Raw genomic sequence first — 18023 nt, 5'->3', positions numbered from 1 at the left:
TCAAATAATCTTCAAGATTTACATGTTCAATTCACATGAAAGAGATTGGAAAGGAGAGTTATTTAAGTCCAAGCTCTTCCTCAGGAGGGGATACTCTCTCTCTGAAACTGTAATCATTCTGAAACAACAATGCTTTTGACTCAAATCACCACTTTATTTGTAGGCATATTTTGACTTTTGATGTCCAAGGCACTTGTTTTAAGGCCCCCCATGAACATCAAGAGACCTTAGTCCCAGCCCGGTGCTCCCACTGACTGGTCTGTGTTCTTTGGAAGGTCATTTCCTCTCTCTGGGACTCAGTTTCTCCTCTGTAGTGAGGAATTGGGGCTCAGTGATGGACAAAACCCCTTAAATCCCTAAAGATATGAAGTTTCCTGTTGGCTGTGTGCAATGGTATCAGATTTCAAATCCTTTCCTTACATGAAATGGTGGTAGAGTCTCAGCTGGTAACAACAGAGTCATATGGCTGTGTTTGGTTGTTTTCCAACTGACTTTCAAGGATGTTATTAAACTTCCAGTGATAAATAATTCAAAAGAAAAGAAAAAAAAACCCTACTAGTTGAACCAAATGGGAAACTCAGAATCCTTTAAATAACCTACTTAAAAGAAAAAAATCCCACTAATCCTAATGGTGGCCAGAGAGGTTGTGCCATTATTTACAAAAGCAAATGTTACAGAGTATCCTAATATATAACTAATAAATAGAAGTCCTTGTTGTTCTTATATCGTAAGTGTTTTTTTCATGTTATTTTGTAACTTTGGAAAATATAACTTTAGGTGGCTGCATACAATTCCATCCAGTGGGTGTTTCCTCATTATGTGGACAGTTCTGAGGTGTTGAATATTTAAGTTGTTCATGATTTTCAGTATTTAAAGTAAGTAATAAATCTTAAATGTGGGAAAACTTAAGGTCATTCTGAGCTTAATAAGTGGAATATTATAAAATCATGAAAAATTTCAAAAGTATATGTAACAGACTACATTGTATAAAAATGCAGCTGACTAAACAACAATGCCAAAACATGCTTGTAATGTGAAGTGGAAAATTGAGACTGCAGAATTATCAAAACTTGGGTTACAACATTTTGAATAAGCACATTTTAAAAGGTTATGAAGGAATCTGTCAACATAGAAAAGTTTTAGAACTCAGGCTGTGAAATCAGACCCACTGAGGTTTGAGAACCAGTCCTGTCACCTTCCAAGGGTGTGACCTCGGGAAAGTTATTTAACTTTCTGACTTTTCTTTCCCATCTTCCTTGAGGATGGACTAAACTAAATGAGAGAATGTGCATTCACTGCTTGGTACAACACTTGGCATATAATGAGAGCATAGTCAAAGGTTATGATTTTGTTAAATAATGGCTAGGCTAAAATGATGTTACTGTTAAGTATTTTCCCCTCATCTAGAGAAAGGAAGCCACTTCCTTGGAGGTCCTGCTGCATTTCAGGCAAAGCCTTTGAGACTGAACTCCTGCAAGAAGCCTGCCTCAGATCCCCACAGTAGCCCAAGGGACCCTCATCTGCTTTCCCATGTCACTTCATCTTTAATCCACATTCTGTTGAGGTTGTCTGTGTGTGTGCTTGTCTACCCCACTAGATCTGTTCCTCAAGGTCATCTTTGTATCTCTAGCCCAGATCTTGGCATAAAGAAGTTTGTAGGTTCTTAATGATAATGGATGACTATATGAAAAAATAAAAGAATGATAAAAATTCATTCTCCCTGCAGTTCTTGGGAGCTATTTGGTTAGCATTATCTGTAGCAGAGGGAAGCCTGAGAGGACACTAGGTTTTCACTCTTCGGCCATTAAGATGACTTCAAGGAGTTGTATGTCGGCCCAGCTCAGCTGATCGCCCACAAGCAAAAACCTTGCCTGTGATCTCCTAGTGCCTGTGTGAGAGCCGAGAAGGAGAAGGTGGAGGGTTTAGGGGCATACCTAGCATATAATTTCAAGTCAGTGTGATTTGGCAGAAACTTAACAGGGATAGATCTCAGAAACATAGTATTAAATGTAAAGGATGAAGATGTAGAATGATATGTTAGATAAATCATTTATATAAATTATTTCAAAAGGCACACATTAGTGAGCATACATTTAAATGTAACAACATAAGGCTGGTCTGATTGGATAGAGGTTAATTATTTGGAGATGGGCATCAGGGCCCAGCTGAATTACAGCTTTATTTGTTCATGTTTTATTTTTAAAAGAAGGTTATATGAATATATTACCTGTAGCTTTTTTAAAAAAAGGCAAATATATGAATGTAAAATATGATAAACTATTTAATTATTCATTCCAGGTAGTGGCAACATGTTTGTGTATTATAATATTCTTTCAACTTTTCTTCAGACATTTTCAAGATTTTAATTTAAAATTTAAAAATATCCAAAACAAAAGAATTTTAGAAAAAAGTGATGAACTTTTCACCAAGGCTCTTTTTGTTGTTGTTTTGCTTTATTATAGCAGAAATTCTTACCCTGGAGCCCTAGAATATAAATATTCATCTAATGGCTTCTAGGAACCCATAAAATTATATATAGAGGGAGCTTTTTTCTGGGCAGCAGTTTCATAGGTTTCTTCACATTCTGGTATAAAAATTCTGTTATCTCCTAAAATTTATTCAAACCTCTGCACCACCAAACTGCATAAGTTGCACATCTATAAAATATTTAAATAACAGACCATGTTCTAAGCTGCATTCATACAAGGTATCTACATTTCCAGTGAACAGATGAACTTGGTGCTTTCTGCCAGGGCTAAAACAGAATACAGAGCATACTAATGAAGATCAGGTCACCAGGGTTACTCGCTATTTCCATGTTAAACCACATGGAGCTTGGCTGTAAGTTTGGAGAAAATTCCCTGATCTTTGGGTCTAAAAGACCATTTAGGAGTAACAACAACAAAAAAAGTGAGGTTACAGAAACTAATTGTTTTGCATTCACAGTGAATGTGTATGCAGACACAAATATTTATTTTTGAAAGGCCTTTATATTCCAGTAACTTAGCTTTTAAAATAAGTTGGGGACAGAATTTTAAAAACTCATTAAGGTATAGGACAGTTATTATATTTTTGGTAGTGAGTGATATGTTCTTGCACTTCTGTACATTTTTTAAATTGCTGTTTCTTAATATTCTTGAAACAAATATAATTAAGTGAATTCAATACTTGACTGATAAGAATGAAAAGCAAAGCAAAGTTATGTGATGGAATGCGTCCATCCCTTCTCCCCTTCCTGCCCTCCTTCCTTCCCACATCCTTCATTCCTTTCTTCCATTAACCATTATTTCATCACCTTGGATGAGCTCAGTATCCAACTAGTTACCACAGTCCGGGTGCACTTTATTTAAAAGAACTAACTAATCCACTCACAGCCCAGCATCCAAAGAGCAGGTGGTCAAAACTGCTTTTTGTTTCGGAATCATACAGAATTTTCTACACCTGCTCCCTGAGTAAGAGCTCAATGACCCTGAGATGAAAATAATATGAATAAATCCCCCGTCATACTGCTATTCCTGCCGCGCCCAGGAGCCACCACACAAAGACTCCATTCTGCCTCTTCCACTGACGTCGTGAAGCTTGGGCTTCTTTGCCATGCTGAAGGATTCCTGAAAATCAACAGAGAGAGGCCGATTAAAATTCTGCAGAAAGACACAGAGAGAGAAATACAAACTTCCAGAGCAGTACAAAGTTGACCAGTAGGCTGTGGACTCAAAGAGTTCAAGCCCAAATCAAAGCTGTTGCTCAGCTCCAAGGCCACCTATGTTCTGTGTTCTCTCACAAATGGAGTTTATCTTCACAAACTGGTGTTCTAAAAACTGAATTAAATAACTGATACATTTTAAAAAATAGAGGATGAGAGTGAGGAAGTCAAATATAAAGAAGGAATTTGAAAATAAGACTCTGACCAGCTTTTCCTCCCATGGCAGATGGCAAATTCTTAAATGAGCATTCTGAGCTTCTTGCTTTTTTTATCTCTACAGATCTTCCCTTCTGCCAGCACGAGCCCAGAGTGGCAGAACTGGGTAAGACTAGGGGAAGCTGAAGATTTTCCACTTTCCAAATTAATCTGGCTATTTTACTTCTGCTGTCCTCTGAAGCCTAGAGACAGCATTCAAGAGGATTTTCAGTGACTCATCAGGATTTGAAGCAAAAGGGCAGAGTCAGGCAAAGTAGTCTTTTCCCGCTTCCTTTTTTCTCTGAAAATGAAAATACCTTATTTAGAAACATAACCTATGCTCAGTTTGAAGAAGTTAAAATAGTATAGAAATTAAAAGCCCATCCCCACCGCTCTGAGATAGCCTCTGAGGCTTGTGGGGCCTGAGTGGGTAGACTTGTGGGGTGACAGGCTGCAGACATTCAAAGGTAGCTTGAGGTACCTGGGGAGGAAGTCCCCAGAAGCAAGGGGGACTGTGTGGCAGGACGGGAGTGGCTTCAGGAGTAGGAGGCATGAGTGTCGTCATAGTATGAATGAAGCTGATTTATTTTGCAACCTATAACCTGGCTCACTTTCTAAACCAGAATTTCTACACATTATGAGCTCAGCAAAATAAGGAGGAAAAAAGGATTGATTGAGAATATCACCATTTTGGAAACCAAAATGAAAAAAAAAAGGACCTTGGTCTTTCAACCCCATATGGTGCCTATCAGAATTGCATGAGGGGCTTAAAACCCACACGGATGCATAAGTGCATGTACACACACACACACACACACACACACACACACACACACACACATGCACACACACTGCCTGGGTCCCACACCAGAGACTCAGATAGAATTGATTGGACTAGGACTATGGCATCAGTGGCTTTTAAAATCTCTCCAAGTAATTCTGTGCAGTCAGCACTGAGAACCACTGATCTAGACGATGACTATGCTAATATTACTGGCAGGGATCTCTAACTGGAAGGGTCAGGCTGACCACCCTTAATACCTATTATCACTAAAACTGGGACAACCAGACATGATGGCTTCCTGATAAGATACACTAGAAAGTATACAGCACTGCCTACAAAGAATTCTCACCAAAACAATTGACCTGAAACTCAGTCAAGCCTTAATATCAGTTTGCAAAAAATACAGGACACAGATGAACATTTCAGAGAAGTAATTAGCAAAATCAGCAAAACTTGTCTTGGAACACAATGGAGTGCTATTCTAAGAGTGATCCCCAAACTAGCAACAAACGGATCATCTGGGAAGTTGTTAGAACAGCATTGCAGACCCACTCCTACCAAGCTGGCTCTGTACTTAAAGATCCCTAGGGATTTATATGCACATTCAAGTTTGAGAAGCTCTGTTTTCCAGGCCAAATGACTGATACATTCTAAGCAACTCTCTACTCTTGTATTTCCATGGTAAGAAAATTTAAAAATTGCGTAAAAATCAAAGAGGCAAAGTGAGTTTTTGAGGCACATCAAACCTGTGGGAAATCTACGAGATGGGCCAGAGCCAGAGATGCGCTGTTGGGTTATTGTTTTCTACCAACTGTGCTCCCAGGCTGGATGGCCTGGGAAATACCGATTACATTCTAGAGGCCTGTCCCTGTCCCCCTTCCTAGACAGGAAGTCCTAAATGACCATGGTCTTTTGTTCTTTTATCTTCAGTTCTTAGAAATACCTGGCTCACGGGAGGATCTCTAATGGTTGGATGGGGGGGAATGAGTGGATGGGTGGGTGGAAGGATGAATGGATCAACAGTCTAGTTAATAATCAAGACTGTTTGGATAATAGAGTCAAGGCTGAGTCATGGTTCTTCGTATGGAATAAAAGAGGATTAATAGAATGTCATAAGGATATGTCATTCACGCCCCCAACCACTATTTGTTGTATGCTCCTATATCCCAGCACCACGAGGCTCTAGAGGCACGATAGTGAGCAAGACCAGGCTGATCCTTGCTCCCGTGGAGGTGAAGTCCAGCGGCCTGCTATGAATCCGTCTGAGGTCACATAATTGTATCATAAAAACAGGGCCCCGGGGCTGGAACCCCATGGAACTCTACGTAGCTCTGTCTCTCATCTCTGCTCCCCACCCCGCTCATTCCCTTTCACACAGTAGCATATGTGGCCATTGGCACCTCCTAAGTCTTCCATATTAGAGCCGCAGCAACTGGAGAGAGACCTGGTTAAATCTCTTGACCCCAAATCCAAAAATATGGCAGAAAGATCTGATCAGCTTAGCTTGGGTCTAGAGACTACTTCTGAGAAGTACCTTTGACTTTCACTTTCTCCATCCGGGAAATAGGAATGATCATACCCCCATAGTATTAGTGTGAACATTAAATGGGATAATATTCTCGAAGGGCTTATCAAGTGACAGGCAGAGAGGAAGCATCCAATAATGGGCCACTATTGTTATGCGTTAGGAGAAAGGCCGCCCTAGTCAGGGGTATTTCCTTCCCAAAGTGATTACCTCTCCTTGTTTACAATTATGCTGGCCCAGCTGGTTGTGTTCTGTGAACATTATATAAGATGACTCAGCTTTGATGATGTTCTCAGGAAAGACCCCAGGTCGGAGTGAGATGTGTGATCAGCCTGGGGCACAGAAAAGTTCCTTAAACTTTTGCTTGGTGATTGTCTGTGAGGTATTCCCTGCCCCTAGAGCCTTTCTGGTAATTTAAACTAAGAATGAATAACTCAGTGCTTTTGCTACTCAATGTTTTTCTCATAATAGCTATGATTATTGAGCATTTGTTACATAGAAGGCACTTTACCCAGTAGACAACTTTGGAGCATCTGCCTGTTCTCAGTGATCCCCCTTCTCCGAGAGCTCTTCTCTCTCTGCACCTCCTGCAGAGGGAGGTGGGCTCCTGCCAACCACGGTCGTCCTACAGAACCCACCCCCAGCCGTGACTGAATTGACCAGGTCCTTTGAGACACCTGACTTGACCGAGACCCAAACAGTTTTCAGCCTAGGAATTCAGAGCACTGACCCTCGGAGGCAGCATGGTGTGGGACTGAAGCGAGACATTTAAACTCAGGGACTGGGGGATAGCTATATTTAGTCACTTAAAGTGAGGAGCAGAGAAAGGTCATTGATAAAGAGAAAAAAAAAAAAGCCAATGAATGGAGAGAAGAGACTGAAAGAGGGTACCCAGAAATGTTCTTTCAGTATGTTATTGTGTTCCATTGGGAAAAGCTTGTGTATCAGCTCTCCCTTTGACCTGGAAAACATGTGGTTTGTAATGGTATCTGCCAGCCACTGCTCCTGAGAAATGAGCAGATCCCCCTGAGGTCTGAGTACCACTCCCTGAATGGTGTTCAGCAGTAGTGGGCGTGCCCGCCATCGGATTGCTTCCTCTGCCATTCACCTACTGTCCATTATTAGACCCCCAGCATGCTCCAAGCCACAAGACCTAAAATATGGAAATTATTTTGTTTTTCAAATCAGTCCTTCAGTTATTTCCCTTCTCTTTCAGGAATTGGAACCATCCCTCTTTGCAAGAGACAAAAAAAAACACTTCACTCACACATAACATGTCCCTCCTTGGGGGTGGGGTAATGTTTTCAGACAACCAAGGATTCCATATACTGTTTCTCTACCCTATTCACCATATTCCTGTGCTTATTATCTCTCCCAATTAATTGTGAATTCAGTGAATAACAGAGTAAAAAAGATGGTGAGAGTTTGGAGTTGCAAAAGCCTGGATTTAGTTTAAAAGAGCATAAAATATATGCCATGTTCTGATTATTGTTGCAGAACAGATTACCCCCAAATATAGCAGCTTAAAACAACCATTTAATTTTGCTCACAGTTTTGTGGTTTAAGAACTGGCAAGGCTCAGATGATTCTTGTCAGATTCTTTCATGCAGTCTCAGATGTTGGCTAGGGATAGGCTGAGGCTTGACTGGGCTGTATCCAAGGTCGTAGTTAACACAGGCTGTTGGCTAACAGCTCATCTAGGCCCTTGACTCAAGTACCTACCCATGGCCTCCTGATGTCGCCTGGGTATCTCACAGCAGGTGTCTGGGTTCTGAGAGGAAGCATCTAGAAAGGGAGGGTTCTGAGACCAAAGCAGGAGGTTCAGGTCTTCTTTTGATCTCGCTTCAAAAGTCACAGTATTATCACCATGTTCTTTTCTGTAAGTCTCAAGCGAGTCACTGAAGCCAGCCCAGATCCAAGGGGAGGGGGATGGTAGCCCACCTCTCTTCGGGAGAAAAGCCAATGAATTTGCCACCATCTTTCATCCAATACATGTTGCAGATGGTTAAGAGGAGCCAGGAAGAACCCAGTCACCCTCTGGAATTGAGGTAGAGGAAGGAATTTGGAGGAGGATGGAAGAGAAGCTGGACGCCCAAGGTCCCGTGACAGGAAACCCCTCTCTTCCTTTACAAATGCTCAAAGAGGCAAGCTAAGAAATGCCAGAATCCCGATATGGCTTAGAGTATCTGAGAACCTGGGAAACCTTTGCCTTTCTTCTTACAAACTCAGAATGACTCAAAAGCACTGAGTAGAAATGTGTAGGTGCCGTGTCAAGGCAGATGGGCCCCCACAGCCCAGCAAGGCACAAGAAGAACCAGGCGTTTCCAGTACACAGTTCAAAACTCCCAGGCCCCTGTCGTGTTAATGAAGGGTGCGGCAGTTTCTCAAGACTGTCACCCAGACTAGATGGGAGTGAGAATGTCTTGGCAGTGTCCTGCCTGGACGGACGGCTGCTGAGGACAGGACGGCCCTCTCCCGGTGCCTAGCAACTCAGCTACAACTCTAGGGAAAATAGGCAAGTGTGTGTTTGGGAGGAGATGGGAACTGTCTTGAGGCTTCATTTGTGCCCTTGTTGGAATGGGGTTCAAAACAAAAATCAAATTCAGTTATAGAAATCTAAAGAAATTCTTGCACTCTTAAATTAGTGAATTGATTCACCCTTATCTCCACATAAAAACACTGCTTAGAATCAATTTTAACAATCAATGAAATATTAGCTATCAAAAGAAAATAAGCCACACAACAGATGTAATTATGTTTCATGGAATAGAGGGAACATTATCTTGTTTTTTATTCAAAGGTCCAATAGATCAGAAGCTCTGATAGATCTCAAAGTTCTAAAATCTGAGAAAGATGACATAGATGGCCTTCATTCTGAATAGCAAGATGGTCAATGTTTTAATATTTCTTAAAAGCAAAAGTATATTCTGAATGCTAGTGTCTAAGTTAGTTGCCTAGGTTAATCATTTCAAGTCAAAGTGTCTTGGCTTTATATTCTATTGAGATGTTTACCTCCTAAAAGAGAATGAAATTGGATTTTGGGTAACTCACCTCTGTAAAGACGTATAACCATTCAAGTACCAGTCAAAACTAAGGTACCCTAATTTACCCTAAAATTGACATCAATTAAACAATTAACCAAAGACTTGCAAAGACTTCAATTAAACTGAAAATTAAATTTTCAAACATGAAAAACAGGTTGCTGATTTATTTAGAAATATATTCATGACATTGTGTGTTCATGTGTCTATCTTTAAAATAAATTATCCATATTTATAATATATAATGGTAAATCCCCAGTCCACTCATTCTAATTGTATATATTATTCATTTGAAGTGAGAGCATAACAAGAGAATTTGTCAACTATAACAGAAACAATATGGCTAATTCATTTGAAACCATTTGAATTGTAATTCTGGCTTTCTGTTAAAGCTCTAACTTTATTATAAACAGAAAAAATTAGAAACATTTTTTTAGTATCTGTGACTTAAGTGTTAAGCATATAGTAAATGCATTCTAGAATAATTGCTGGATTTAAGCAGCTGAGCTTGTTTGTTTACAAGAAAGTACTGATTTCCTCAGACAAATGTCACCAAACAGAACTCTGAGCAACAAGTGTTAATGAACATCATCTTCCACCAGCTTTATCCAGCTCTCTCTTTTCCTTTTGTAACGACTTCCAACTCTGTCTTTTACACCAGGGAAATCATAAGAAGAAGGCTCAATAGACTCAGGAACACTGGTCACAATTCTCGCCAACCTATTTGCAGAAAATGAGGATTAGAAGCAGTTGTCATGCATTTATCTCATTCTTGCCAGAAGAATTTCAGCAGACAGTCCTGCTAAGTAGATAATTTCACCGCTTTCAAGGAAAAGAAAATCAAAGAAAATAATCCACTGTTTAAAATGTGTAGGAATAAAAGGAATTAAACAGACCAGTAACTTCATACCTTTTTAAAAATCCTCAGCCTAGCATTCTAGAATTTTGACTCCAACCCTCTTGGCATTATGCCTCCATTCTGCTTTGTCTATTAAAACTGGGTTTTAGTAATGTAGATTATCGAGAAATTTAAGAGAAAGAATAACTACTTTCTTCTCCATAAATGTCAGTCTAGTAACATAGCACACAGTACGTCCTGGGGTATGGAATTTGTATGTTCTGATGAATGGATAATCTTTCTGTCCTGACAAAAAATGAGATTTTCTTCCCTGCCATAAAGATGCTGTCCTGGCACTCACTGGTCTGATTGGGAAAGATCTGTACCTTGTCTCCTTGCATGAGGATCACTTGGCATTAGCAAATAAGTCGTCACTAGCAGTAGGAAGTGAAGTTGTGTGAAACCATCAGATGATAGCTAGATAAACACATGAGTTAATTTACTTAAATTATATTGGAAAAAATTTAAGCAAAATCAATTCTTTAAGAAATCTCAATGAGCTATTATTTATATCAATGTAGTGTGTCCAAATTGTCAATCTTAAAACATGAGACTTTACAACTGGTGCAGTTCAGTTCATCAGCATTTAATACATATTTTCTTCATTTGTGTGTGTGTGTTTAGCATATGTGTGAACACCTACATTCTTGTACTGGAAGCTTCACTCTGAAAAGCTTAGCATAAAACATTGATTTATAGAACACAATATTAGAGGCAATTATCTCCAATACTACAAGGCTGCTTTTGATGTGTTTAAGTAGGAAGTTCCCTGATATAGTTAAATGATTCTGTTAAAATGTTTTGATCCACACTCACCTTTTCAGTGAGTTACACCCAGCAAACATTAATCTCAACTAAAGTTATTAGTTGACCCCTGTCATTTTTATGTCATTACTTTATAATTCATTTATTTTTACAAGCTTTATAAATTCTACTAACATACTTATCCACAAAACTCCAGAAAGGTCAGTTAATTTAGTTTGGCAAAGCCACGGACTGTAGCTGGTTTTCACTTTTCTTTCCATCTTTTTTTTTTTTTTTTGGTGCAAAAGCAGATCCATTTTTCATCCTACAGTTCAAGTTATGCTTTCAAATAACAATAGTGTGAAACTATGCCTTCCCAAAATATTGTATCATTTGGGGAAACTCTTACGGAAGAAAGCCAGACGTCAGATTCCCATTTCATCTAAAATAAAACCAAAATCCCCTGACAGTACTTGGAGTGTGTCATCTGCCACCTGCCGCCCCCTTCTTCAGGCCACACAGCCACCCCCACTCTCCTGCCCACCTCCTTTGGCTTGGGGCACTCTCCCATGTCAAGACTCAAAGGTGCTGGCTCCTGGGTCTGGAATCCTCTTGCCCATCTCCTGGCATGCAGGCCTGGTTTCTCTGCACTCTTTGGCTCATCTTAAATGTCGCCCCAGCCCCCCAGAGTGAGTGGCCTTCCTTCACCGTCCATCCCAAGTAGAGCTCTTGTTGGTAAAAGGGTACAAACTTTCAGATGCAAGGTGAATAAGGTCTGACCGTCTAATGTGCAATGTGGTGACTATTGTTGACAGCGCTGTTCTCTGTAATTGAAACTTGTTCAGATAAAACTTAAATGTTCTCACCAAAAAAAAAAAAAACAACCCAAAAAGGTAAATATGTGAGGTGATGATGGACACATTAATTAACTCGATGGGAGCAATCCTTTCACTGTATAGATGTACCAAATATTGCATTGTACCCTTTAAGTATCTTACAATTTTATTTGTCAATTATATCTGAATAAAGTTGGCCAAAAAAATAGAGCTCTCCTTTCATCCCCTGATCCCAACTACCATCTATTTAGTCCCTGTTTATTTTCTTCACATCCCCATCACAGGTTAGAATTGTGGTATTAATTTATTTGTTTGTTTGTGGGTTTTTTCCTCCCACAAAAAAATGTAAATTCCTTGTGGTCAAAGGTCTTTGTCCATCTTGTTCTGCACAGTGGCTGTCTCTGCACCCAGTGTGACATACCTCAGGGCTTTAAAATATTTCCTAAATCAATGAATAAAAGGCCAAAGCCTGTGGTTCAGGAGACCTGGCCTCTGGGCTGATTCTACCATTGACCAGCCGTGTGACTCTAGGTCAATCCCAACTTCTGTGGATCCCCATTATTCATTGAAAATGGAGAGGAGGGTCAGATGCATTGAGGTTAATACAGCTGCCAAATTTTCATGCTTGGTTCTTCCTTCCTCCTTGTCTCCCAACAGTACTGGGAAAACCAGCGTTCAGGACAACCTCAGAAAAGGATGGATAGGTCTTGAGGTAGAGCAACAGGGTCAGGATGCTGTAACAACCGAATTTTCATCAGCTTTGGCCTATGCCCATCTCAGGTGCATGGGGCCCAGCCTCATGTACAATGCCTAATTGCCACCTTCCTCCTGTAGATGTTTCTCTACCACCACTGCCTGCCACACCCTCTTCCCCATCTTCCCCAGTGTGCGGGTGAGGAAGTTATCATTTGGTATGCAAACAGAACAGAAGAAGCATCACATCCAGAAGGACCCCTCACTGGAATGCCCAGGGTTTGTTGAGTTCATCAGTGGGAGTGTCAGGGTGGAGAAGACACTGATAGACTGGCAAAGAGTGGTGAGGAGAGCGTTACGAGATACGAAGGAAAGGAGCATAAAGAGTGTGGACGGCGATCAGGCCATTCTGGAGGCTTACCCAAGTTGCCCTGCCGAATGCTGTGTCTGCTGCCCAACGTCACACTCTGGAGCCTTTCGTAGCATTCTTTGCACCTGAGCTCTGCAGGACAGAGGGCTGTCACCGAGAACTTGTTATTCATTTTGTGAAAACTCCGACCTTTTGCAATGAAGCCGGATTGGCTGGGGTGAGTGTGACAGCAAGTTGGCAAGAAAGTCATATAAGTCGCCACGGAAAGGGAGCCACGGGACTCTATGAGCACTAGAGTTTGGCAGGGTGGGGGGGTCCTGACAGAAGGGTGCTGATGGAAAAGGAGGTTGGGCTTGCATTTGCAGGAAAGAAGTCACAGAAGACAGAAGTGAGAAAAGAGCTTTGAACTAATCAGACTAATCTGGTGATTAGTTCATTGGTTATGAAACAAATTTCAAGACTTTGGGGAGAAGCAGAGCTAGAGTTTAGAAATGACAGGATAGAGGGAAGGAACTAGCAAACGAGAAAATCAGCCAGCAAATCAGAAGAGCTCTTCTGATTTGCTTTGGAGTGTTTGCTGGGTTTCTTCTGAGAGGAGGGGATGGAGGTAGCAAGGGGGTTAGCTCAGCAGAGACCTAAGCCTATTTATAATTTGAAGCAACATGCAGAGAGAGGCAGGCCAGGCAGCTTGGAGAGCAGAGGAACTGTCCAGAACGGCCATCTACGGGATAGATGTGGGGGGGATTATCTGCTTCCATTAGTTTTATTGCCTTACTGGGGGTAGAGCTGACACGTAGTCAAGCACACATAATGTAAGCATACAAGTGGGTAAGTTTTGACATATGGATGCAACCCATGCATCAGTATGTTGTTTATATAATCTGTATGTTGAACCTAGTATGTCCTGTGTGCTGCTGGAGTCCCTTCCTCTGGCCTCTCCCCATACCACTGATCTGCTTCTTGTCACAGTAAATTAGTTTGCATAGCCTACAACTTCATATTAAAAAAACCATACAACAAGTGCTCTTTCTTCTCTGGTCTTCCACTCAGCACAATTGTTTTGAGAGCCGTCTATGTTGTTGTCTTACAGTTTCTTGTTTATCGCACAGAGGCTGTACTGGTTTCCTGTGGCCACTGTGATGAGCTACCACACACTGGGTGGCTGTCACAACAGAAAGGCATGCTCTCACGGTTCTGGAGGCCAGCAGTCCGAAGTCAGGGTGTCACCGAGGTTGGTTCCTTCTGAGGCTCTGAGGTTTGATCCATTCCACGCCTTTCCCTTAGCTTCTGGCGGCTGCTGGCAACCCTGGGCGTTCCTTGGCTTGTGGAAACGTCACTGCAAATCTGTACCGCAGAAGCGGACAGTGGAAAAGCGATTGGAATAGAGGGACTGAGGGATGAAGGTGAGATGAGGGAGTAGGAAATAACAAGTAGAATGAACTGGAAGGTGTTGAGGGGCAGTTGTGGAGAGCTTTCCGACTCAGCCTTTCAGTCAGAAGTTTTTAGCTTTTCTTTTGGCAGTTTACTCCAGTGTAGATTTACGTTTTACAAGAAAAGTAATTTCCGAAGAGGCCCAACCTGTGTGTTAGGTTGACTGCGGTGTCGCAGCTGGGCACTAGGAGGCGCACCGGAGCGCCGGGAGCTGCCTGGTACCGACTTTAGGGCCTTTGGGAACCTCTGTCGCTGTAATGCACGGCCTTGGCTGGTAGGTGGCTTCCCACAATTGCAAATGAAATTGAGCCCAACCTATTTCACTTTTTCTTTCTGCTCTTGATCTCAAATAAGTCTACTGTTCTACTCCCCTGCCCTTTTTTGGAACAAAACTTATCGAAAGGGCGGCTAGTGGCTGTCGTCTCTGCTTCTCACCTCCCATCTGCTTCTCCACTCACGCTAGGCAGGCTCCTGCACTACTGCCGCACCCCCGCACTGCACCCCCTCGCACTAGGCTCAGCACGACCTCCGTGCTACCAACTGCACCGTCACTCTTCGAGCCTCAGGCTCCTCTCCTTCATGATGCTGGACTGCGTGGCTGTCCCCCTGCCTCACCGACGCCTCCTCCTCAGTTTCTTTGACTGGCTCCCAGACTGCTTACCTTCTCCCCTCCAACTGTCCTCTCATCCTAGATGACGTCCTCGACCTATCATGAGCAGAAGTGTGACTTCCGATGCTAGGTCCTAAAAGACGTGGCCGACTCTTGGATTGCTTGCTCCCGGAGGAGTTAGCTCATCCCTCCCGTGGACACCCAGACCGCCCTGCAGAGAGGCAGGCGTGACAAGAAACTGAGGCCTCCTGCCAGCGGCCAGCGAGGAGCCGAGGGCTGCCCCGACTTGGAAGGAGATCAGCCGGCAGTTCCTCAGTCAAGCTTTCAGGTGACTGCAGCCCCTGCGGATGGCTTACCTGCAGCCTTCTGAGAGACCCTGGCTCAGGACCACCCAGCTGAGCTGCTCCCAGACCCTTGACCCTCAGAAACTGCATTAGAAAATAAATGTTAGTTGCTTTAAGCCACTAAATTTTGGGGTGGTTATGCAGGAATAGAGAACTAAAACACCCACGCCTGCCTCTCTGATCTCACCTTTCAGTGCTTTCTCACCTGCTCCCGCGTCTGCCCGCCTGCTGTGCCTGACACACACCACAGTCGTTCCTGACCCAGGTCACTACCCTCCCTGTTTACCCTACGTCTCATGTTTGGAGTCTTCCTGTCATCCAGGACTTAGTCTCCTATTCTTGGTTAACCACTTCCTCATCACCATCCCCAAAACTGTCCATCACACTGTGCTGTTTTATTTTCCTGGCAGCACTCATCACTAATCATAATTAACTTTTTCATTGATCAGTTCATTTACACATTGTCTGACCAGGAAAATGCTCTTGTATGTACCATGGTATCCTCTGTGCCTAGAAGAATCAGGGAAAAATGTGCTCAAGACACATTTATTGAATACAATAATGAATAAAGTCCTTTAAATATTATTTACTGGAACCATAATCCTTAAGATCATCAGTTTCTGAGGTCAGAGTCTATATTTTTTTTGGTGGGGGGGGGATATGCATGGCTAGTCTGTTGATTTAGAATGTTGCAATTCTGTTGAAAGTTCCAAAGGACAAATATATTCAAACATAGCTATTGAGTACAGAGGAGAGGTGAACAAAGATTGCTGAAGAAAGTGGAAGGCAGGATGTGTCAAAGTCAACACATACTGAAGTTTTGCTGACTCACAGCTGCCTCATCCAAGCAGCTCTGGTGGCAGTGTTCCTAATACATGCTTGTTCTTTAAGAAGATTTTGGAAAATTGGCAAGTTAACAAACATAATAGCTCAAATCTTGACCCAATTCCCTCTGTGTGGTCAGAGAAATTAATATCTACTTTTTTCATGAAAATGATAGGTGGTGGATGGATCAAATGCCAAATCCAAATGATTGTGTAACAAACGTCTTTATGTTTTTATGTCACAGATTACCCAGGAATGATATTCAACATAGTTAACATCTGGCATAGTAAATATAAGTTAATATATAAATCAGTATATACACCCAAAATTAAAAACACATTTCCTTGTATTTTCTAACCACACTATGCATGGCATGAAAAGGGATAAAACTATAGTGCAAGCTAGTCACAAAGCATTGCAATCACTTCCAGCCGTTTGTGATTCTTGTCAACTGCCCACGTGCTCTGGAATCTTTAGGCCGGCAGTGGGTGCGTTCTTCTATGAAAGCCACCAGCTTCTGTCAGGGGGCCCTTTCCTGTATCTATGACCCTCAGTGCATTCCTAGGCCCCTCTCCTGTTTGTGGCCTTCTCACATTGAGGATGGGGGAGGTAAAGTCCTCCCACTGTGACCTCTACCCCAGAGAGCACCATGTCACCATCCCTTGAGGTATCTGAACCCTACTAGTTTTATAAACAGGCATTTCATTAAATTCTCCTCAGCCACCCTTTTTGAGATAAGGTGATACCTCATTCTTCTTGTGTTCACAGCAACAGCCATAATAAGGTAAATCTTACCAAGTTCACTTCAGGATAATAAAAAGCATTTACAAAATATGTTATCCACTGGGGAAGGCTAAGGCTAGGTGTGATGAGGTTGAGAACCTCTGTTCTCAAGCAAGGGTGTAAGAACATAGTGTTGGAGGGATGTACGACAAAGGCCTCTCCTGCTCATGAATCCCTTGAGGAGCCTAAGCTGAACAGGGAGGATAAATGTGCAAAGGGAACCAGAAGCCTCCCGTGAAAACAGGTGGGCACCTCCTTTCTGGGCCATGTTGACCTGACACTGAAGCTATGTGCCCTGTGTCTCGTCAGTTCCACCCCACTCAACAGGGAGAAGTCCATGCTATGAAAATGGGCAGTTGGACCTAGGGCCCTGGGCTCAATCCCATGTGTTGGGAGCAAACCTGTGGGCCTTTAGGCAGGCTCGGTTACGAAAGCCTTAAGACAACAGCAACCTTTAAGTAAAGTCTCTCCTGTAAAGTCAGAAATAATAAGTCCATCCACGCGTTAGAAACAAGTTTTCCCCTATTACCAAGAAACGCATTTAGCGAACTCCTAAGCCGGAACTAGTGGTTAAGTTACCTAGCAACATGTGCTTTTCTGTTCTTTCCACTAGCCTATTAATATTACCAGCATCTTGTTAATCAAGAACACCCTCTGCCCCAGGGGAAAGCCCCACCCTTAAAACCTCCCTCCCAAGGGCCCCCACCCACAAAATGGCGAACTCCTTGCTTCTCTTCCAGGTCCTCCGCTCCCGCCGGCGCCAGCCAAGGCCCAGTCACCCTCTGACCCACCCCTTCCTCGCTACCTGTATAAATTGAGCCTGCAAACAATAAACTGTGCCAGCTTGATCAGACATCCTGTCTTGCTGTCCGTTCTTTGTGTCCCTTGCCCCTTCATTCTCTCCTCCAGGTCGTCGACCCCCGTTGATAGTCCCGCGGGTCAGGACACCCATGGATCCCAGAGTTCCCCGAAGGAACCCAAGATACAGGCTCATCACGTAGCTGAGTCTAGAAATCACTGTGTCACAGCCTCTCCTGCACAACGACATGCCAGGGGAAATGTCTGTACATCTCCCTCTGTAGTTGGAGATTGCAGGCCCGAGGGACCGAGGGAGGGAGACTTCCTCTTCCTTCTCTCTGAAGCTCAGGTGGACTAATGGTGGCCAGAGTGCCCACTGATCTGTGTCAGATCAGGTCTACGGGACCACAGGAACTCTGTGCGGCGGAAAGGCAGCGAAGAGC

General features: G+C 42.7%; 1 protein-coding gene and 1 long non-coding RNA gene across 6 annotated transcripts in view; both read left to right on the top strand.

The window, feature by feature from the left end:
• The window catches only part of TMEM14A (transmembrane protein 14A), a 30312-nt gene extending 12588 nt beyond the window's left edge, over window positions 1–17724 (top strand). Inside the window, exons 5-7 of one of the 5 annotated variants that reach the window (XM_057493756.1) lie at window positions 12561–13006; window positions 13899–14044; window positions 14913–17724. In XM_057493756.1, coding sequence (XP_057349739.1) covers window positions 12561–12918 — 358 coding nt within the window. In that variant the 3' untranslated portion in view covers window positions 12919–13006; window positions 13899–14044; window positions 14913–17724. Of the gene's footprint in view, window positions 1–1407; window positions 1673–3983; window positions 4677–12560; window positions 13007–13898; window positions 14045–14912 lie in introns of those variants that run through there. The other 4 variants (XM_057493752.1, XM_057493755.1, XM_036916380.2 and 1 more) reach the window with 4 other exon arrangements.
• Window positions 4048–8348, top strand: LOC130681207 (uncharacterized). Its single transcript, XR_008994279.1, has 2 exons — window positions 4048–4172; window positions 8218–8348. It is a non-coding gene; the product is annotated as an uncharacterized LOC130681207 (long non-coding RNA).
• Window positions 17725–18023: the final 299 nt, after the last annotated feature.

This window comes from Manis pentadactyla, chromosome 16 (assembly GCF_030020395.1).
Source record: "Manis pentadactyla isolate mManPen7 chromosome 16, mManPen7.hap1, whole genome shotgun sequence".
Taxonomy (NCBI): Eukaryota; Metazoa; Chordata; class Mammalia; order Pholidota; family Manidae; genus Manis; species Manis pentadactyla.
The sequence above is the reverse complement of the archived record's forward strand: the minus strand, read 5'-3'. Positions and strand labels throughout refer to the sequence as shown.